Below are 21,851 nucleotides of genomic sequence, written 5' to 3'. Positions count from 1 at the left end.
CAAGGCTGCACAGTTGGTCACCCCTCCTAAGGCAGGCCCAAGCCTGGCTGGCCACCTGGGTCAGCCTGGGCGCTGCTGGGCCGTTTGGGGAGCCAGCCAGTGGGCGCTTGCTGGCCAGCCCTATGTGATCTGGTCACCCTGTACCTGATACATGGTTCGTACTCCATAAATCCTCACCGGAATGACTATCACTATGAGGGAAATGGAAACGCTTTTCACCCAACATCTCTTCACGGTGCTCACTCGAAGATTTGGGGCACAGATGTGTCTTCCCCTCAAGGACCTAAGCACTGAAATAAAAGTTGGTGCCTAAAGTGGGAAGGCAAGGCTTAGCGACGTGAATTGCTAATGGTGGAATTTCAAGGAGAAAAGGGACCAGTGAATATTCCCTAACCTTGGCAGACACAGAGAACACGGGGACATGAAAGTGTTTTACTGTACGAGGAGTTCACAAATCTGTGGACAGCACACACCAGTGAGGATTCCACATCACTGGGGAAGGCAGATGGGGTGGTGTTCAGGTCCTGGACAGAGACAGGGACAGAGCCCTTGGACCCACTGTTCACACAGCTTCACATTGGGAAGGGTCAGGGGAGAAGGAACAGGCGGGGTCGGGTGTAGCCCAGCTGTGGGTTTTGGAGAAAGATTGCATAGCTCGTTAAACCTTGTCCTTTTTTTTTTCACTTTGCCCTGGGCAACCAGGGTGCCTGCCCAGCACTTGGACAAGTCAGCACCCCTGCCCTATTAGGGGTTCTGTCTTCCCCTCCCAGTAGGGCCATTTCTGATGGGGAGAGGACCAGGGTGTGGGGAAGGTTGGGGGGATAGAAGGAAGACCTGTGGAGGGACCACAGGGGGACTGGGAAAGGCCCTGCCCCTCACATCCCCCCTTCCCTGGTTAAGGATTTTTTGCTGAAAGGGCCAAGGAAATGTGCGGGGGTGTAAACCCCAGAGGCCACAGCTCCTCTCCTGAGGAGCCTGGAGGTCACACTCGTGTAGGCAGCAGAGCTGGGTGGTCGGCTTCTGGCCCCTGTAACCTCGGCACTGTCCTCAGATCCGGACATGGAAAGTGCTGGAAAGAGAAAGAGCAAGAGGGGCTGAGAGGCTCTGGACTGGGTGGGTAAAGGTCCTCAGCAGAAAGCCAACCAGGCCCTGCACCCAACCCTGGACAGTTCCTCCAGGAGGGTGCAGAGGGAAGGAAGGCCTGGAGGACCAGCTGTGCCCAGGGCATCCAACCCCCGACATAACCAAAGGGCCCCCAGTCTCTATCCCTCACCAGAGACTGGCCCTGCTGGGGACAGAGGACTTCCCAGTCACACACTGAGGGCAGCTCGGCCTGGAACGTGACCTGCCTCCTGGCCCACACAGAGCCTGCCGGGACCACTGCTCTCGGGAGCAGTAACGGTGCCTCAGCCCCAAGGGGTCTCCTGGCTGCGGCCCCATTCAGGCCTGCCCTGCCCACGCCAGCCCCTTGGGAGGGCACCTGAGGAAGTCGGGGGCCTTGGCGATCATGTCCTCGAAGTCGGAGAAGCCCAGCTTGCCGTCACCGTCCAGATCGGCCTCCTCAATGACCTTGTCGCACACGAGCACCACCTCGTCCTCATCCAGCTCCGACTTGGTGAGCCGGGCCAGCGTCAGCTCCAGGTCCTCCTTGCAGATGAAGTTGTCGGTGTTGAAGTCTGTGGGGTGGGGTCAGGGACACTCAGGCCACTCTCCTCTGAGCTGGTCACACCAGATACCTCCCTGGCCCCTCTGTGCACACTCTGGGGACACTGGATCCTTGCCCTCAGCCGACAGGGACCAGGGGTCTCACTCACGAGGCACCTCTTGACACCACATTCAACACATCCACATTCACAATCTGCACCAACCCCCACCATGACGGCGAGCCCAGCCTCGGCCTGAGACACTTCGAACGTCCAGATCTGAGGCCTCCTGGGAACTCTGGGCCCAGGCTAAAAGGCTCTCCTGGCCTCGTCCCATGGTGGACCCTGTGTTCCCTCTAAAGCTAAGGGAACCAAGGCCTGGCAAGGCCGAGTGACTGAATCAAGGTCTGTTGATTCAGATGGCTGTTGGAGGGGAAGCTGGGATGCTGACCGGGGCCTGTTCGATGCTAAGACCCGTGTTTTCTAAACTGCACCACGTTGCCTCTGGTCCCAAGCCAGACATGGAGGTCAGAAGACTCAGAAGCCCCCCCCAGAGAGAGGCCCTGTGGTTGCCTTTTGTGCACAAAGAACAGGGAACAGGGTTTGATTCTGCTCGGCAAAAGGCACTACCACTGTCCACAGCTCAGCAAGATGTTCAGAGGGCCGAGCCACACACAGGCTCATCACAGGGAACTCGAACACCCTTCTGACTGCCTTTCAACCCAACTATCAGATCTCTGCAAGTGCTACTTCTTCTGTCTGGAGCGCCCTTCCCATTTATCTGTCCAGCAGACTCCATTCATTCTTCAGGGAAACTAAGGTCAAGGAAGTGGGTGATCCTTGCTAGAGGTCAGGCCCCAGTTCCCCCCAGCACCAAACTCCAGGTCCCAGTTGCCTTTCTCCATTCTACCCGCCAGTCCAGGGTGGTAGGGGAGCCCTGGTTCTCCCTTCACTTGTCCCCACACCTGCTTGGCTGTGTGCCCTGCACTTCCCCTCTCTGGCAGACTACAGTCTTCCCAGAAGCACCGCCATGGGGTCCAACATTAGGGGGATGACGGTTGGAATTCGAGAAGTTTTTTACTTGAACCTTGTGGGCGTAGTTTGTTAAGGGTAGACAAGGAGGGTACCATGCCTCTGACGTGCAAACACAATGTGGGTGCAGAGATATATGTAGACCAAAGTCCCCTGAAATAAACGGGACAACTACAAAATGAAAAAACAGCCCAATGGGCCCCATTGCCTTGGGATCCCCTGGCTGATGAAAGATGCTGGGCACAGGAGGTTTGTCTGTGGCTCCTCTGGTCCAGGACGGACCTTCCCTGGGCCTCAAAGTTTCCATCCGAGCACTGTCTGAGGGTTTGACACCAGTCCCAGCTGCTGTCAGGCTCAGAGCTTACGAGCTCTGCAGCGTGAAGTTCTCTCCTATCGCCACAGGAGAAACCAAAAGCTTCGCAGGTACTCGGCGCCCTCTGGTGGCCAGTGGGACAGTGGGTCCTGGGCTGGGCTGGGGTGAAATGAGGCCACCCTACCCCTGGCAGCAATTACAGAGGTGGGAGGGGGTACCTAGGAGCCTACCTCTCAGCCCAGCCTCACCACCTAGCAGAGGCCTCCTCTCCAGAACCCTGGCGTCTGCCACTCTAGCTCCTCCAGGATGCCGAGTGATCTTTAGAACACAGGGCTTCCTGGCCTCACCTGAAACCCTGCAGTGGCCCCCAAACTCCTTGGCTGGCTCCTCACAGCCCAGCCCCAGTGACCTCTCCAGAATCACACCGCCCTCATCTCACCACATTCGTCTCCCCACCTTCTCACCACGCCCTGTGCCTTGTGGTGCTCCCTCTACCAGGTATGCCCACCCCCATTCTCCTGTTGACAAATCTCCTCTTGTCCTCCGAGGCCATGCTGAAATGTCACCACGTGTGAATTCTCCTCACGCTAACCACCCGCCCTAGGTGGAGTGGGTCCCTCCCTCCTCTGCTCTCAGGACCCTGCAGATGTCCCTTATGCACTAGTTGTGCCCACTGGCCACTGTGCTGGACACGCACTCTTCAGAGTGTTCTTGGTGTCCCCAGCGTCCCCACGGCGGGAACCAGCAGTAACTAGATGGCCTATGGAATGCCACCACCCTCACGCAGCATCACAGCCCCTCCTCCAGGCCCTCGTTACCGTAGATCTTGAAGGCGTAGTTTGCTTTGAGGTCGCGGGGAGCCGACTCACAGAGCACAGAAAACATGTCGACAAAGTCGTTGAAGGTGAGGTTCCCGTCGCCATCCTCAGAAAAAGACTCCACAATCCTTTCCTTGAAGGGATTCTCCTGAAGAAAACCACAGCAGTCACCATAGATGAAGGTTCACTGGGAGGAACCCAGAGCCCAACAGCTATGGCCTATGTGACCTTGAACGAGTGACCTAAATCCCCCTGGGCCTCAGTTTCCCCATCGGTAAAATGGGGATAATAATTGCACTTACTTAATTGGGTTGGGAGATGGTTGAATAAGTTAAAGTATGTAAGGTGTTGGTACGAAGCCTGGCACCAGTGAGAGCTCTGCAAGCATCATGTCTTGTTATATTGTTCAGATCAGCACGGAGGGCTCAGCAGAACCAAGGTGTGCCCACTGGAGGCATCACCTCTTCTGAGGCAGGAGCAGGGATTAGTCCCATTGCCCAGGGAGTTCATGGAGGCTCCTGCCTTGACATGCAAGGGAAGACAATGTTACTGAGTCCACGTTCATACTGCTCACCACACGAGAGGCCAAAACGTAGAGAAACGAGTTGTTTGGGCAAGGAATAGTGATGTTATTTGGAAAGCCAGCTAACCGAGAAGATGGTGGGCTCCTGCCCCCAAAGAACCACCTTGCCTGAGTTAGAATTCAGGCTTCTTTTATACTAAAAGGGGAGGGCGTAAAGTCAAACACTTCCTGTTTCCCATCAGCCTCTGGAGGGGAGGTGTTAATTTCTTCCGCCTTGCAGTCATTCACAGGTGGGTCTGGTCAGGATGTTTCCTGTGAGCTAAACAGAGGTATTTTAGCTTAACGCTCATTACCTGGGAGGTAGGGTTCCCAGAGATGGGCCATTATGTATAATTTAAGCTTAGAGGAAACATCCCTTTAGTGAGTAACTTGGAATAGAATACAAAAGGTTCTTCCCTATTACAAGAGCCCAGGGCCTGGGCAGCTCTCAGCTCAGACCAAGATCACAGGGGGCAGAAGTGGGGCCCCAGAGGTGGGAGAACTGGGCCGGGACCAGCCCACAGGTAGGTGGGGAATTATACCAATGACTCCTTCCTCTGATCCCAACTCCCTCAGGGCCCACCTCTCCTGGAGCCCTCCACCCCAGCTGGGCCAGCACTGGACCACTCCATTCTGTGCCCAGCCCAGGCCAGCACAGGGGGCTGAGAGACGATCCCATGGTTCCTGCCGAAGTGCTTCACACCCTCTAGTGATCCTCTGAACCTGGAATCAAGCCCCTCTCTAGGCCAGGCTAGACGCTTGTCAGGGCTGAGCCTCTGGCTCACTGTCCCCCAGGACTGAGGTCATGACCAGGATACAGGCCCCAAGTGGATGCCACGTGGACCCCAAGTGGACACCCTGACGCCAGAGTCACACACCTGAGGTCTGGCAAGGGGCTCTTTGCAAAGACCCACGGCAATGTGCCCTAAAAACCCAAATGCTTTCTTACCGTTGGAGTGTATTTTGTGTGTAAGGAACTCGGGAAATGAAACTCTTATGTCAAAGGATATATATGGTTTGAGGGCTAGCAGCATCAGCCTCACCTGGGAGCCTGCTAGAAAAACAGGATCTTGGACCCCAGACCTATTGAACCTGAATCGGCATTTTGACAAGATCCCTAGGTGACTCCTGGGCACGTTGAAGTCTGAGAGGAGATGCTGTGCATGACCGTGCTGTGAGAGACAACAGCCATGCGAGGACGAGGCTAAAAAAATTACCTTAAAAAGAAGATACAAACAAGATCTGCCAAGGACAGCAGACGGGCCACTGAACACAGGGGCAAGCAGGTGAGCACAGGTCCACAGCCCTGCAGACTACAGGGCAGCACCAATCACGGCACCCTTACCGAGTAAGCTCATTTACTGACACACGTAGCTCATTTATCCACAGGGTGCAGATGAGGAAACTGAGGCACAGCTGGGGTTCAACTCAGGTCTGGGTGCCCCTGCTGCCCTGCCCATCCAGAGGGGCATATTCCCCGCACTCCCAGCCCCCCTGCCCGGCCTTCTCTAGCTGATCCCCCCGGCTCTGCCGAGCAGCAGCCTCTCACGTACCCGGAGCTCCGGCATCTGGATGATGACGCTCATGGGCACGTGGACGATGGGGCTCTTCCTGTAGTCCATCGGGACGATGTTGGGAGCCAGCTCATAGAAGCGCGCGTGGAGCCTGCGAGGGAAGCAGAGAAAGAGTGCTGGAGGGGATGCAGTCCCCGGGCCCTCAGAGGCTCAGCGCCACCCTGCCTGCACCCTGGCCCCTCACGCTGGAGACCCACTTTGGCCAGGGGCCTGGGGAGACCATCTGCTCTGCCCACAGGATGGGGGATTTGTAAGGGAGGCAAGTTCTGCCCAGACCCCTATGCTGATGACTAGATTGCGTCCTGGCCATTCCCATGACCACCAACACCACGGCCACTGCTGCCACTGCCCATCCCCCCACCTGCAAGGGCTTGCCCATCTGATCTTATTTTTTTCCTCTTTGGACTCTCTTAAGAGTCTTCTATGCGCCAGGCATGTCACCTCTTACAGCTCAGCAAACTGAGGCCTGAAGAGGTTAAAAGAGTGACTTGTCTAACACCACACAACTAGGAAGTCTCAGGGACCACGGCTGGAACCCGAAACCGGAAATCCAGAGCAGAGGCTCTTAACCCCTCCTCCCCATGCCGCCCCTGCCGCTCCCCACCACTGACCTCGCTGAAGTCCTGGCCCAGTTTGCTACCCCTGCCCCCAGGCTGGGCCCTGAGGGTTGGGTCTCTGGAAGAGCTTCCGGAAGCCCTCACATCCTGTGAAGCCCCTGAGAACGGCCATCCACAACCTCTCTCCAGCTGGGGGTGGTCGGGATGGAGCCCACTGCCCTGGGCCTGGCCCTCCTCGCTGACGCGTCAGGTCCCCAGCTCCCTCTCACCCTCCCACCTTGCTCGGGGGGCCCTGGGACACAAGCCCACCTACATGCTGCGTGGACCCTCCAGGGTGTGAGACATCCTGACCCTGTCTCAGTTGGAAGCCCCTCCTCCATTATTCCTCTGCGGCCCTGTGTCCTGTTGTCCAGGTCCCTGATATCCCGAAGAACAGCCCTCCCCTCCTAACCCCAGGCAGGTACAAATTAGGTTCAGATGAAATTGTGTCCAGGAAGTGCTGCCAGACAGGGGGACAGGTGTCAGGGGTATTGACGGGGGGCTGTGGTGAGGCCCAGGGCTGCTGGGGCCTGGATGGACGGGTGATCCCATATCTCCGGGGCCCACCTTCCCTGCTACCCCCAAAGCTGGATCAACCCTGGTCTTCTTCTAAGTGGCCTGGCCCAGTGACATGCTCCTAGGCCCATCCTCAGTAGGCCCTTCAGCATAGCCACCTAATCCCCCATCAGGGTCCACCCAACTCTTGCCACCCTGCTGCCCAGCCCTCTCCAGTGGAGCAGGTCACTGCTTGCCCAGCTCACACACAAAATGTCAGCCACTGTTTAGCAAATGCTCACTCTGTGCTGGGCTTTGGGTTAACCCCGTGTGCACTGCTTTACTCAATTTAATCCCTAATCACCCCGAGAGGCAGCTATTAGCACCCCCACCCCTGTTTTTCCGGTGAGGAAGCTGAGGCTAAGGGGTTAAGCGTCTGCCCCAGCTTCCAGAGCCAACAGCGGCAGGTCCAGGCCCTCCCTGTAAGTCAGGCCACCCAGGCCAGCACATCAGCACCTGGTTCAGAGCACCTGTACAGTAAACGCAAAGCAAATGCCATGAGCACACTTGGCCACTCACATGCTCCTATAAAAGGGCCTGAAATCACAAGGAAGGTCCAAGGCTTGGAAACACAGACCTGGAGGGGAAAACCCAAACCCTGTCCTTTGGGTCAAAGGGGGGGCAACGGATAACAGAGTGACAGGATCAAGCTGGGACCCTCCACGAGGGGGCATCCGAGGGCTTTCTTTGCTCTTACTCTCGGCATTGAGGAAAAATTTGCCCTTTTTTTATATTGTCCCCAAACATGGAACCTGGACTATATATCACACTTTATGCATCTGGTTTCCTGCGCTTTTGCCAGGACCATAGTATTTGCAACGGTTACGTTTCCCCCTTGACCTTGACATTTGGGATGTGATGTTGGGGTGTTTGAGGGTTGGCTTACACCTTCAAAGTTTTGTGGGGTGGCTGCAGCAGGGACGTGAGTCAGACTGAGGTTGGAGCCCTGCCTACACCTCTCACTAGCTGCGTGGCCTTGGGCAAGTGGGTTAACCCACTGGAGAACAGATTTCCCCATCAGTTAAATGCGGATTGTCCTACCCTCCTCACACTTGTGAGGATTAAAAAGGATGGCGTTAGTATTTAAAACCACCTGGCCTCAACTGGTAGCTATTAGCGTTTTGCCTGCCATGTCAGGGCCTCCCTGCAAGGGACGAGGATTTGGGAGAAGGCCTGTGGGTATTAGTGGAATTGAAGAGGTGTCTTCTGGGGTACGAAGGCCAGCTTCTGCCCTGGGACAGAGATGTGTTCTGACTCTATGCCTATAGTGATATTGGAATTTGTTTTTTAAGGAAAACTCAAGGAGAATTTGGAAAGATGAATCACTTTGGGAAAAACTCCAAAAACTGTCACAGAACTGCATTCCTGTACCCCTCCTCCCTTAAAGGGCACTACTGAATTCACGAAGATGTACATATTAGTCCTATCATAAGTTCCAGGGGCAGAAACAATACCTATGCTACTTGAACTGTTCCAGAGCATGGGGCAAAAAAGTGAAAGCCTCCCAGTTTATTTTAGGAAGTTAATAAGAACCCTGCTACCAGAACCTAGTAGGTAGCATCCAAAATGGACCAATGGTACTTACACATACAGATGCAAAAATCTTATAAAATAACATATTAGTCATTTCAGGTCCAACAGCATTTTAAAGAGTAAATCATTGGGACCAAGTAGGATTTACTCCAGGAATGCATGGGTGGATCAATGTTTGGGAATCTGTGACTATAAATCACATTAATAGGCAGCAAAAAATATTTTGATCAACTTGATAGCTGCACTTATGACCATATGGTTGTATGTACACAGAAAAACATCTGAAAAGTGTACACCACGGGTTTACACTGATGGTCTCTGTGAGGCAGGAGTGGAGAGGAGTGATAAGAGAAGGCCAACTTTCACTTATTACTTTACCTACTTCTGAACTGAGTTTTTAGAGTATTTATTAATAAAAATAAAAAGATTTTTAAGGTATATATTAATTTTTTCAACAAAAAACTTAAAATCCTTATTCAAACATAAACAAAAGGATGCTCTCTACCTGAAATCAACACCTAACATTATACTTAAATGATAAAAGTACTACAGACATTCCCATAAAAGTGAGACTCCTACCGTCACCATCATTATATAACATTTCCCCTGTGAGTGCCAGTCAATGTAATTAGTCAGAAAAATAAAAGAGTATATCTAAATATTGGAAAGGAGGATGCAAATTATTATTTGCTGGAAAACCAAAAATAATCAGTTTAAAAACTATTTGAATGAGGACTTCCCTGGCAGTCCAGTGGTTTGGACTCTGTGCTTCCACTGCAGGGGGCACAGGTTCGATCCCTGGTTGGGGAACTAGGATACCACATGCTGCGCAGCACAGCCAAAAAAAAAAAAAGTTAGTAAAAAATATATATATATATTTGAATGAGAAAGAGCTCAGTAGCTCTTCTACACAATAGTTTTTCTACCAGCATTCACCTATTCAAAAATATTATATAATAGAAGATCTAATTCACAATACAAAATCCGCCTCCAAAAACCCCCAAACAACTAAGTATAAAATAAATATGAAATGTGCACAAAGAAAACCATGAAGCTTTACCAAAGGATGTAAAATATTTAGGGAGTTAGATAACTTTCCTGATTGGAAAGGCTTACTACTGTAATGATGGCAACCTTCTCTTCATTTTCCTGTAAAATGAATACACTCTTAATTGAAATCTGCAAAAGATTTATTTGAGATCTTGCCAACCTGATTCAAAAGTTTGTTTGGAAGAATAAACATTGGAGAGTTGGGGAAAAACCCTGAAAAGAGAGTCACCGGGGAGATGTTTGTCCCGTCAGATGTTAAAACATAGTTTAAAGCTATTATAAGTAAAACCACATGGAATAGACATTGGTGTAGAAGAGGCAGACCCAAATATAAATGAGAATTAGTCCAAGACAAACAGCATTTGAAATCAGTGGGGAGAAGATGGATTCTTCTGGAAGTCACAGACTGGTTGGTGGTCCACATTCATGTCTAGCTTTCATGTAAAATAATGATTTAAAACTTAGCTGCCAACATTTACAAATTAAACAATTTTACATGAAAAACCTGGATTTCCCCAAGGCCACAACCAGTTGGGGCTCAGGAACAGCAATTTCTGCAGATCCTTGTCCTAAAACATTCCCGTCGGGTTACACGGCTTCATTTATTTGCAGTGCATGTTGGCCCCTACAAACAGCTGAGTTTGAGACCCTTGGGAAAGTCAATAAATGATCTGGGGACAGAAGACAAAAGAGATGTAACAGCCAGTGTGATTGAGGAAGCAGGGAAATGGAGACTCATGCATGGCTGCTGGAGGACAATCTAGCAATAAAAATCAAAAGCCTTAAAAATGTCCATGGCTTTTGGTCCAGAAATCTCTGTTAGAAATGTATCCTAAGGAAATAATCCCAGACATGTGGGCTATAGGTCATGGTGTCCCAAGGATGTGCACTGCAGTGCTAATTATAATGGTGAAAAGCTGAAAATCTAAATGTCCAACCAAATGAAAAGGTGGTGAGATCTTTTTTTTATCTTATCTATTTTTACAAGTTGCCTAAGGAAAAGCAATTTAAAGCATATTACAGAACAACCTGATCCAAATTTCCGATAAACACACACAAAGGGAAAATAGTTAAACATTATTTACCCAGAGGTTAAAAATACCGAAAGATTAATAGCCATTATTTCTGGGTGGCAGGATTACAGACAATTTTTGTTCTCTTTTGACTGGCTTTATTTTCTAATTTTTTTACGGTCATCATGTATCACAGGTGAAATAAAAAATTAAAAGTAATTAAAATAGATTATACAGAGTTTTTAAATGGTTGAGAAAATAAAATAGATGATAAAGTAACAAATAGGCAAACACCCCGGGGTGCTAGCTGGGCCTCGTGCTTAGGAGCATAGGCTAACTGGGGGCAGGGGAGTTACCTATAGCAAAGAAGGTGGCTGAACGGGGGGCTGCCCACTCAGGCTCAGCGTCGGGCTGGAAGAGCTGTGCCCTGGGGAGCAACTGGATCCACCCAGGTTTGTGTGTGTGTATGTGAGTACAGAGGAAGGAGGGGAGCGCGGGAGGGGAGGGGAGGGGAGGGGAAAACTGCCCAGATGGGTATCTGTGACTCAGTATCATTGACCCAAGGCTACCAGAGAGCTGGGCCCCAAGCTGCAAAGAAGAACCTGCTGCTCACGTTTCCTCCTCACCATCTGGTCAGTTCTCAGGATGCAGCCCACCCAGAAAACCATCCGGGTGGGGGTGGGGTAACAGCGCTGGAAGGCCCCTGGGAGGAGGGCCCTGGGCCTCGGGCCTGGCTCTGCCATTGACCTGCTCTGTGTTGCCGGCCGGGTCCTCGCTCCTGGCCCTCTCTGGGCTCAGGGCCTCGGCCGTCCCGCCTGGACCTGAGATGTGAACAGCGTGGAGAGGGCTCGCCTGGCAGGGGTGATCAGTCACACTGGCTCTTGCTGGGGCCCAGAGAGAAGGTTGGAGAAAATCGAGGGGGCTGAAACTGGAATCGAGCCACCGAGGCCACGCCTGGTCCCCCAGGGACATGTAATCCCGCACGCTGCCTGGCCTCACGACCCTTCCTGAGGGTGGACGGGTGGGCAACAAAACTCCAAGCAGCCTGTGCTGAACAACACTGTCACCCCTGCCCTCCCAGCCATTGGAGTCTGTGGAATAACAGCCCCAGGGGGCACTGTCATCCGTGCTGCAGAGGTGGCAACTGAGACATGGCAGGCGCTACACAGTGGGGACCAGATCCCAGGGCCCCTGCTCCCAGTGGGGCTTTACCCCCTCCCCCTCCCCACATGACCACTCTGCAGAAAAAGCCCCGGGTCTGGTCCCCAGTGAGTGCTAACACAGAGGTGGGGCCTGAAGGAACCAGAGCAGGCAGCGGGGGACTCAGAAAGCGTGTCCAGCTGCCAGAAGGGGTCCTTTCGCCGCTTTGTGGACTCCGGGCCTGGGTTGAACTACAGAGGCCGGCATTGAAAGATGCAGAGCTGGGCAGGCCAGGGCTGTGGGGAGCCAGGAGACCCCCTACCCCTGCTCAGACCACCCACCTGCCCGGGGCTGATCATTTGCCAAGAGACCAGGGTCACCCTCAAAGGCCCCTCAGGTTGAATCCAATTCCTGGCCTGGCCTTTGAACCACTCTCCTCCCCCACGGGCAACTGGGGATGGGGCAGGGTGAAGCAGGTCTGTGCCCTTGACCCCGCTGCTCCTAGCCTGCAATGTTCTCCCCTTGGCCAACCCTACCCATCCTTCACCCACACACTCTTCAAGCGCTTACTGGTGCCGTGCCCAGTGCCAGGCATGGGGAGCCTGTGTCCTGCCTGACTACAAGTCCGGGGGGAGCTGGGCACCTGAGCCATGAGCCCACAGAGCCCCCCAAAAAGGCTGCAGAAGAGGCTGTGTGAGAGCTGGGGAACAGGGAGTTGGGGGCTCACAGAGTAGATGACTCTGGAGTGGGTCTTAAAGGACATGCAGGAATGCAGCGGGAAGATGAGAAAGGCAGTGGGGCAGCCAGTGCCAAGGCCTGGGGACGAGCTTTTGCTGCCAGAACAGAAGTGGTAGCGGGCCTCCCAGGACAAGCAGTCTGGGCCCGGCGTCTACAAAGGTGGGAAGTCAGGATGGCGGGAGCTCCCTGTTACAGAGGACAAATGTGGTGAGGCTTAAACGAGGATTTGGGCCAAGAACTCTGAAAGGTAAGAGGTGCCACGGGAATGCCAGGGTGACCGCTGTGTTATTACAGTTCTGAGGACCATCTGTCCAAATGGGAAGCGCACCCCACACCTCACTCAAGCTACAGACCAAATGCAATTTATCAAACACCACACTCTGGCGTTCCTGCCTCTCGGCAACGGGGGAGGTATCATTATCCCCGTTTTATAAAAGAAACAGAGGCTCAGCGAGGCTCAAAGCTTGTCCAAGGTCAGAGCTGGGAAGGAGAGCCCAGGTCTGCTGATGCCAAGGCCTGGGGGCTTTGCCCCCCACCCTGCTTCTCCAAGGTGGTAGGAGTGGGCATCCCTGCCCACCCAGGGGACAGGCTGGAAAAGCAGCCTGGGCAGAAAGGAAGGACCGAGGGACACCATCTGAGCAGACTGGTCATGGCAGTGACAGACCACAGCTCCCTTGGGAAGTGTAACAGGCTCTAGCCCCAGCCTGCCTATCGACCTCCAGGGAAAGTGATCCTGAGACCTTGCTGGCTTTTAGTGCCACCTGATAGCCCAGAGAGGGGGGCCTGGCAAGGCCTGTGGGGCCAGGTTTCCTGGCATTCTGTGAGTCCTACCCACCATCTGGTCCTGGGGCTCTGAGTCTGCCAACCCCCTTCATTTCTCCTGTCTAGGCCCACCCCACCCCCAAAGAAAGGGAAGAGACCCCTGGTGGACAGCTCAGGGGCGGTGGTGGCATTGCCTGCCATGCCCCTGCCTTTAGGACCTCCCAGGAGTGGCAGGACATCAGAGCCAGAAGGCTCTTAGGGATCCCTAGTCTAACAGACAGGGTCCCCCCCCTTAGTCTGACAGGTCCCAGGGTGCAATGAAATAACGAGGACCCTGGAGTCAGAGGCCAGGTCTTCAGTCCCTGGCTGGGTGACTTTGGCCAAGTTGCTAAGCCCCACATGTAAAGTGAGGATAAAAGGATTCTCCTGTTACAAGGGCACAGTGAGGATTAAATGAGAATGTTCCTGAAACCGCCCACCACGGAGCCTGGCATGCAGTAAGCAGACGTTCGATTCTTGGCAGAAGGATGTGAGCCGGGGGGTGGGACGTCTCGAGTTCCCACAGCAGCCTGCGCTCGGCTGCCGATGGGGGTGGAAAAGCTAGTCCTCAGCTGGTGCAGCACCCCCCCACCCCCCTGCCTCGGCCCCCAGGATCCCCGGCCCTACCCCTGCCCCTGCCCCAGCTCCAGAGGGTCGAACAAGAGCCACACTTACTTGAGGATGTCCTTCTTATTGAAGAAGGTGCAGTCCTGTGGAAGGAAAACGCACATTTAGTTGGTTGTCCTTCCTCCCTCAGAGCCACACAGGAACAGCCAGCCCTGGACTGGGGGCAGCAGAGTCACTACCACCCCTCCCTGCCCCAGCCCATTGCGGGGAGCAGTCTAGTGGGTCAAGCTGCCTTCTGAAGCTTTTGACCTGAGCCAGGGAAGTGAGTGTGTGGCGTGGGGGGCTGGGAGGCATGCGTAGGGGAGGGCATTTGGGAGGCAGATGGAGAGGTCAGAGGTGGATGCGATTGATTCGAGGGGCCAGGAGATACCCTGTGGGACACCCGGGGGAAGTGGGTGGGAGACAACTTGGGAGACAAGACAGGAGTGAGGACTGACAGGGTCACCGCATTGCCCAGCGGCAGGGGGCACGGTCCATGCTGCAGGCCCTAAGAATGGTGCCTCGTGGCGTCATGGGTGGTGTGTCCTGAGTGGTCGCAGGCAGAAGCCCCATGGTCAGAGGCTGAGAGTTCCAGGCACACAGACTGGGGATGGGGCAGGGTGAAGCATCTAACTGGTATCTGAAGCCACAGGAATAGATGAGGTTAGAGAAGGCAGTGAAGAGGCTGGGGTGTGGGGAAAGAAGGGGCCGAGGAGGAGAGGGGGAGGAGGAAGGTGGGCAGGAAGGAACCGGCAGCATCTGCACAGAGGCCAGGGTGGAGGCTGCTGGGGACCCCCAGGTAGGCATGACTCAGGGCTGGAGCAGCACTCGGATCCTGAGTTCACCCAGATTATAAACTCATCTTGGGGATTCTGCCTTGGTCTGGATAACCCACCTCCTACAGTCACGCCTCTGTCCACAGCTCTGCCTGCCTGGTGATGATGCTACTATGCCAGGCCTTGTGGGAAGTATGGGGGTGAAAAGGACCCAGCACTTCATAAAATGCCCAACCGTAAAGGGCTTTTGTGCTTCTCCCCTGCCATTTGGCCCCTCCACCTTGGCCTGTTGTTGAAGCGTGAGGGAGCCCAGAGCTGGTGGGGCCTCCTGGGGCGGTATGCTGACCACAGCTGGCTCCGACGAGGGACTAATCGCCACGGTACAGGCTTGCAGCAGCCCGGCTCACACTGGATGAGACCTGGAGCCCCTGGCCCCGGGGCAATTGCACTGCACATTGAGGAGGACCCAAGAAAGCAGGCCCACAGGATGCATATCTAGGGTTTCCAGTGGGCACCTGAAGGAGAGCCAAAGAGGGGAGAGTTGGTGGCAATTTCCAGGCCCCAGTTAGCCCCACAAGTCTGTCCTGAGCCACCTGCTGCTCGGCGGGAGTTAGACTAAGGACCCGCATAGTCTGGCCCTTCTTGGAAACATAGGGGCTTCTCCTGGGGGGCTAGACTTTGCTTTCGGTGATAGCTCCTCTGTAGGGGCCAGGAGAGGCTCAGGCTGGGGAAGCAGTGCCCCCTCCCCACCCAGAATGGGCAAAGAACTCCATGCCCCACAGGCCTAAGACTCAGACAGGCTGAAGACCGTGTGGGCTGATTTCTCAGCAGACCCCAGAAACCTGGAGCAGGCAGCAAAGGCCGCCCAGCTGGGCCTTCCAGGCACAGACCTCTCTCAGTCCCACAGCTGGTTCTACAGCCTGAAGCTGCCAGTGAGAAGGGCCAGAGCGCTTCCAACCAGCATGGTGGGGGTGTCGGCATAATGGGATGGGGAGAGGTCCTGGCTTCTGCTCTCTTTCCCCCTGGCCTATCCTCTTCCCCCTCCCCTCTCTTCTCTCCTCTCTCCTATCCCCTGGGTTGGAAAGGAAGTATCTGGGTCCTGACCTGAGGGTTTTATTGGCATTAAATGTGAAAGCTTCTCACATGACTCCAGTCCCTTATCACAACTACTTACATCTGTCCACATCAATGGTCCTCAAGGTGTGGTTCCTGGACCAGCAGCATCACCATCACCTGGGGACTTAGTGGAACTTTAGATTCTCAGGCTTCTCTCCAGAAGTACAATCAGAAACTCTGGGGATGAGGCCCAGCAATCTGCATTTTAAAAAGTCCTTCTAGAGATGCTGATGCTTGCTGAAGTGTGAGGGCCTCTGCTCTAGAGCAGAATCACCTGGGGAGCTGTTTAAACTCCTTGTGTCCCCTCCCATCACCACCAATGGACCCCAGATCAATTACATCAGAATCCCTGAGGGTGGATCCAGGCATCAGCAGTTTTCAGAGCCATCAGGTGATTGCAATGTGCAGCCCAGCCTGAGAACCACACCACAACCAGTCCATAATTACCATGGGCTAGTCCGTGGGGGCTCTGAATATCCAATTTTGTTTAATCCTCATCACTAGCCTATGGGCGGGGACGGGGGGCACGGGTGGGGCAGGCACTACCTCCCCATTTTATAGATGGGAAAACCGAGGTTCAACAAAGTTGAACAGCTTGCCCTAAATTGCACACGCAGATCTGGGCTGGGCTGGAACTCAGGCCTATGGGCTTCTTTTTTTTTTAATTAATTAATTAATTTTATTTTTGGCTGCATTGGGTCTTCGTTGCTGCACATGGGCTTTCTCTGGTTGCGGCAAGTGGGGGCTACTCTTTGTTGTGGTGCGCAGGCTTCTCACTGCAGTGGCTTCTCTTGTTGCGAAGCACGGGCTCTAGGTGCATGGGCTTCAGTAGTTGTGGCACGTGGACTCACTAGTTGTGGGACACGAGCTCTAGAGCACAGGCTCAGTAGTTGTGGCGCACGGGCTTCGTTGCTCCGTAGCATGTGGGATCTTCCTGAGCCAGGGCTTGAACCCATGTCCCCTGCATTGGCAGGCAGATTCTTAACCACTGCGCCACCAGGGAAGCCCCCTATGTGCTTCTTGACCACTGCCCACTGAGTGGAAACAGAGCCACAGTCCACTCAGCACCGTCGTACAGCAACCGCTCCACGTCCTGCTTCCACTGTGTATTCCCGTATCTGGTACATGGTGCATGCTCAATAGAGACTGGTGGAATGAATGGCCAGACTTTTCCATATAAACCTTCCACAGCAGCTAACATTATTTCACTGGCTGGGGAATATCTCACTGCAGGCATTGGCCCTGCTTAACCTAAACTTTCTCATCTTTCTGAACATTTAGCCACAGCCATTTCTAGGTGTTCAACATTACCAATAAAGCTACCATGAACCTCGTCGACTGATGTTTTGCTTGTTCTTCTGCTGACTTACTTCCCTGGAACTCATCCCAGGGAGGCAGCTCATAAGGGAGGAACATGGCAGATGCCTTAAAAGCTTCTCAGGGGGGCTTCCCTGGTGGCGCAGTGGTTGAGAGTCCGCCTGCCGATGCAGGGGACACGGGTTCGTGCCCCGGTCCGGGAGGATCCCACATGCCGCGGAGCGGCTGGGCCCGTGAGCCATGGTCACTGAGCCTGCGTGTCCGGAGCCTGTGCTCCGCAACGGGAGAGGCCACAAGGTGAGAGGCCCACGTAACGCAAAAATAAAGACAGAAAACAAACAAACAAAACAAAACAAAAAAAAGCTTCTCAGGGCTCTGAGTAGCCTGGCAGCGTGGCAGAGGAAAAGGTTTAGTAGTCAGATGCAAATTCTCGTCTTGCTTTGGACCCTTAGGCAAGTTCAGTCTCCTGTTGGAACCTCAGTTTCTGCATCCGTAAGATGGGGATACTGCCTCTTGGAAAGGGGCAGTGAGAGGAGCAAATGAGATAAGATGCAGGAAGCCTATAGGCCACAGCTTACCCCGTTTTGTGCAACAGCTCCACCCAGTACCCCATGTCCCAAAGGCATCCCTTCAGAGCCCGCAGCTCTGTGTCTGTTCCCACCCTGAAGACACCAAACAAAAACCCTGCCCCCCTCCGTCTACTCAGCTGCCCAGGGAGCTACAGCCATAGGTCTGCAGGAACTCTTCCCTTTACTCCACTGAGAACAAATGTCCGGTCACTGCTTGGCCCCTGAGAGTTCACAGGGATAGGTCTTCAGGGAAGAGTCCCAGCTCAAGTTAAGGTTATGAGGGGTGGGAGGGAGGGAGGGGACCTAGCCCAGGAGAGATGGGCCCTCACGACTCTGGCAGCAGAAGACAGGGCAGGCTGGGCTTTTATAATAGAAGCTCCGATGTTATGCCAGTTAAGGCTACAGTTCCACCTCTAAGCTTATATTCATCCTGTTCTCCCACCTGGAGTGCCTTCCCCACCTTGTCCAGCTTGTCCAAATCCTTTCCATGCTCCAAAGCTCAACTCAAGGGTACTTTGTCCAGGTAGCCTCCCTGCTCCCCATCTCCCACATGCCTGGTCTGCCTGTGCCAGTGGTCCTGAGCCAAGCCATAGCCAGTCCCAGCTGGAGTGGACTCTCCATCCAGCTCTGCCAGCTCAAGCCTCAGCACCGCCCAGTGGACCATCACACAGCTCAGCTGATCCCTGCAAGAGCCCTGTGACATGAGCACAGCAGGGCTAGTGATCATTCCCATTTTAGAGGTGGGGACACTGAGACCCAGAAGGGGCCTACAGCATCTATGGCCCAGCCATGACTTGAACCCAGGACTTCAGGACCCCTGGAGTTCTTTCCCCTCCTTAGAGCCGTGCTTTAACAAGTATTCATTCATTCAGACAACATTCTCCACTGCCTCTTCTGTGCCTGAGCAGGGGACACACAGGAAGTGGGATGGAGGGGAAACAGACAGTGATGACTGGGTATAAACCATTCTGTGGCCAAAAGAAGGATTGGGGGAGGGCATCAGGGAGCCTGTCCAAAAGAGGTGAGGCCTGCCATGGACAGAAAGATAGGCCAGACGGCACTGATGAAGAAGTGAGGGGAGGGCGCCAGGAGAACAAGGCCAGAGGTGAGGCCATGCTTGGCTAGAAGCCCTTCAGTGTGCCTGGAACTTGGGGTGCCAGGGGAGGGACTAAAAATGAGGCTGGAGGCTGGCTGAGCTCAGACCAGGCCAGGGTGAGGTCTGCTCTGCACCCCGCTCAGGCTATTATCCCAAGACACTGTGGAATTCCAGGGAGAGGAGAGGGTCACACCCATGTTTTAGAAAGATCCTTCACATCTTTGACCCTGTACTTCTGCTCCAAGGTGTTCATGACCTATATATGGACAACTCCCTAGGGTCTCCCACCGCAGTGGGGGATTAGTTAATACACATACGATGCAACTCTTGGTCCAGAGATTCTTTTTAAAGAAAAAATTGTTTTACATTGGTGATGCACATGGTGTCTGTCGAAAGAAAATGGGAAGGAGTGAGAAGGGGATGGAGTGAGAAACTGAGAGACTGTGGTAGCAGCACGCGGGTGGCTGGCGGGTGCAGAAACGGGGGGGGGCGGTTACACGACACTGAGAGGCCTCACCCAGGGCCCTGGCTATGGAGATCGAGGATGGGGTCCCCAGGTGAGCCCCCAAAGAGGATGAGAGTTACAGGACCTGTCCTTGACTGAAAACATAGGCCATAGTAGAGCAAAGAGCAGTGGAGGGTCCTGGGGAAGGCGATGAGCTCTTGGTTGTTTGAGGGGTCTAGGGGCTGGATCTGGAAGGCAGAGAATTGGTCTGGGAAGAAATCTGAACTTTGGGAAGCACTGGCACCTGGGGACTGGGGAAGAGGGCAGGAAACCCTGGAGATCAGTTGGGGGAGGGGGTGGCTGTTACTCGAGGTCACCCCCAGCTTGGCCTTCGCTGGCCCTGGCCAGCTGGAGAGTCTCAGGGAGGGAGACGTGGGGCTCTCAGGTTTCACAGCTCTCGTTTCTCCCACCAGGCCCAGCCTTTGGCAAAGGATCAGAACCCAGTACTGGGCCTGACTCCGAATGGTAACTCAACGCCAGGCTGGACTGAGTGGGAACCCAGGCTCCCCATGCCCACGAGGCTACTCTTCTGAGCATGGTCTACCTGCCTGCCTGTACCCACCTCCAAGTCTTTACCCAAGCTGTCCCCTCTGCCTGGAATGCCTCCTTCGGGGCTCTGATGGGCAAAATCCTACTGACCTTTCAAGGGTCTGCAAGCGCTGCATTATTTCTGAACCTACCAGTCGAAGCAAAGACCCCCTTCCCTCCAGGTCTCCCACTGCCCCCTAGTGCCCTCCCCTAGAGCACACTCACCGCCTGCCTCGCACTGGAGGCGAGGGGCCGTCTCTGCAGACAGTGAGGGCCTTGAGGACATAGAGCACACACAGCCCCCAGCCGCAACGAAGGGAGTGAGTCTTGGATTCACAATTCAAATTCTTGTGTGAACCTTCACTGTGCAGGGTACCGAAGGCCTCCTCAGCCTTTGTTTACTCTACTGTAAAATGGGGCTAAATAACCCACCTCCCTGTGATGATCAAATGAGTTGATGCATAGAGAGCCTCCCATTATAGTGCTGGGTACACAGAAGGCGCCTCCACGTGAGGCCCTGAGAAAGCAGTGTTATTGACAACCAGCACTTCCAGGAGGAAAAGGGCCTTTATTTTACTTGTGCCCACATCAGAGGACCCACACTTCAAGCTCGATGCCAAAATAAATATTCACGAAGGCAACAGGCAGCTGTGGAGACCCTGCTGGTGTTCATCTCCCCCAACCACACTCCACACAGGCCACAACACAGTCCAGCCCCCTCTGCCTGGCAGAGTCAGGAATGAAGCATCAGAGTTGGGCCTGGGAGGGTAAGTGAAATCATTTGGAGACCCGGGAGCGGCATCCCCGAGCACGGGCAAAGAGAGGGAGGAAAGAGCCCGGCGTGTCAAGGGAACGCGGATAGTTCTGGGGCAGCTGCAGTGCTCAGGGCAGGGAAGAGGCCTGGGCAGGCTGGCCAGGGCTCTGGGCAAGCCAGGAAGCTGGGCTCCTCCATCCTGCAACCACAGAAAAGTTTGTACATGAGTGGGAGGGCGTTGGGATCTGATCTGGACAGCTCCCGGGCTCTGGAGGCAGAGGAACTCAGGAGGGTCTAAGGGGGTGGCTGCTGGGGGACTTAGGAAGCTTGGAGAGGTGACCATGTAAGACTGGTACCTCGCTTGCCTTCTTGCTCCAATTATTTCCATACTGGGGCCATACGGAGAGACCCCAACCTAGAATGGCATTGGGGTGCTGATGCACTTCACTCCCTACCCAGCTAACAGCTAATTTCTACTTTACAAAGACTCACTCTCCTGGGCTGCTTCCCAGGTTTTCGGGGGTAGTGGGGGTGGGAGGGTCCTCCCTCCAGCCTACTTTTAAGGACTCCATCTCTGCGCCAAGGTGGGCGATGGGAGGAGTAGTCGGGGAAGGGTTCGGGTCCAGCCTGGGGCCAAGAGCAAGAAGTCTGAATGAGAGAGAGAGGAGGGGGGAAGCTGGAAAGAGGGACGCCTGCGAGAATCTTTTAAGTGGAAAGCGCTCTCATTCCTCGGGTAGGTAAACTGAGGCTCGGAGAAGTCACCAGCCCAAGGTCAAGCGTCGAGCTGAAAGCAGAAGCAAGGTTTGAACCCGGGGAAACGGCTGTCGGGAGGCCTCGGCAAGCGACGGGAAAAAGAAGGGAGGAGCCGAGGGGCGCCGCTTCGGGGGCCGGGCGGCGCGCTCACCTGGTAGTTGTCCAGCTGCTCTTCGGTGAAGATGGTCTGCTTGTTCCCCATGGTGGCTGCGGCGCCGTCGCTTGCTCTCCCGGAGGCCGCCTCCCATCAGCGGCCGCCGGAGCCCCGCGCCCGCGGCCCTCGTCAGCCCCTCGGCGGGCAGCTTCCGACGGCCGCCGGACCCGCCGCCCGGTCTCAAGGCGCCGCGCCCCGCAACCCACCCGGCGGGGACGGGGCGGGAGCCTGGGAGGAGGGGAACGGACCCCAAGCGTGGCGACTCCGCCCCACGGCGGGGAGAGGGCGGGCACCCGGCTCCCAGCTGCC

General features: G+C 54.6%; 1 protein-coding gene across 3 annotated transcripts; it reads right to left on the bottom strand.

The window, feature by feature from the left end:
* Positions 1–418: 418 nt before the first annotated feature.
* CIB2 (calcium and integrin binding family member 2) lies at positions 419–21,774 on the bottom strand. Of its 3 annotated transcripts, none has more exons than XM_060170291.1 (6): positions 21,540–21,774; positions 14,433–14,614; positions 14,044–14,078; positions 5,922–6,033; positions 3,807–3,954; positions 419–1,676 (listed from the first exon to the last, which is right to left on the bottom strand). In XM_060170291.1, the coding sequence occupies exons 4-6, from the start codon at positions 5,988–5,990 to the stop codon at positions 1,441–1,443; spliced, it is 453 nt and encodes a 150-aa protein (XP_060026274.1). In that variant the 5' UTR covers positions 5,991–6,033; positions 14,044–14,078; positions 14,433–14,614; positions 21,540–21,774; the 3' UTR covers positions 419–1,440. The 3 variants fall into 3 exon arrangements, with proteins under 3 accessions (XP_060026274.1, XP_060026264.1, XP_060026255.1); XM_060170281.1 differs by lacking the exon at positions 14,433–14,614 and having other exon boundaries at positions 419–1,069; positions 1,481–1,676; XM_060170272.1 differs by lacking the exon at positions 14,433–14,614.
* Positions 21,775–21,851: the final 77 nt, after the last annotated feature.

Source organism: Lagenorhynchus albirostris, chromosome 1, assembly GCF_949774975.1.
Source record: "Lagenorhynchus albirostris chromosome 1, mLagAlb1.1, whole genome shotgun sequence".
Taxonomy (NCBI): domain Eukaryota; kingdom Metazoa; phylum Chordata; class Mammalia; order Artiodactyla; family Delphinidae; genus Lagenorhynchus; species Lagenorhynchus albirostris.
The sequence above is the reverse complement of the archived record's forward strand: the minus strand, read 5'-3'. Positions and strand labels throughout refer to the sequence as shown.

Excerpts from the sequence above, each read along its gene's own strand:
- CIB2 (XM_060170272.1), bottom strand. The coding sequence starts at position 21,590 with ATGGGGAACAAGCAGACCATCTTCACCGAAGAGCAGCTGGACAACTAC. Across the intron at positions 6,034-14,043 it reads AATAAGAAGGACATCCTCAA|GCTCCACGCGCGCTTCTATG; the intron begins GTAAGTGTGGCT and ends CTTCCCTCGCAG. Across the intron at positions 1,677-3,806 it reads CTACGCCTTCAAGATCTACG|ACTTCAACACCGACAACTTC; the intron begins GTAACGAGGGCC and ends CCCACCCCACAG.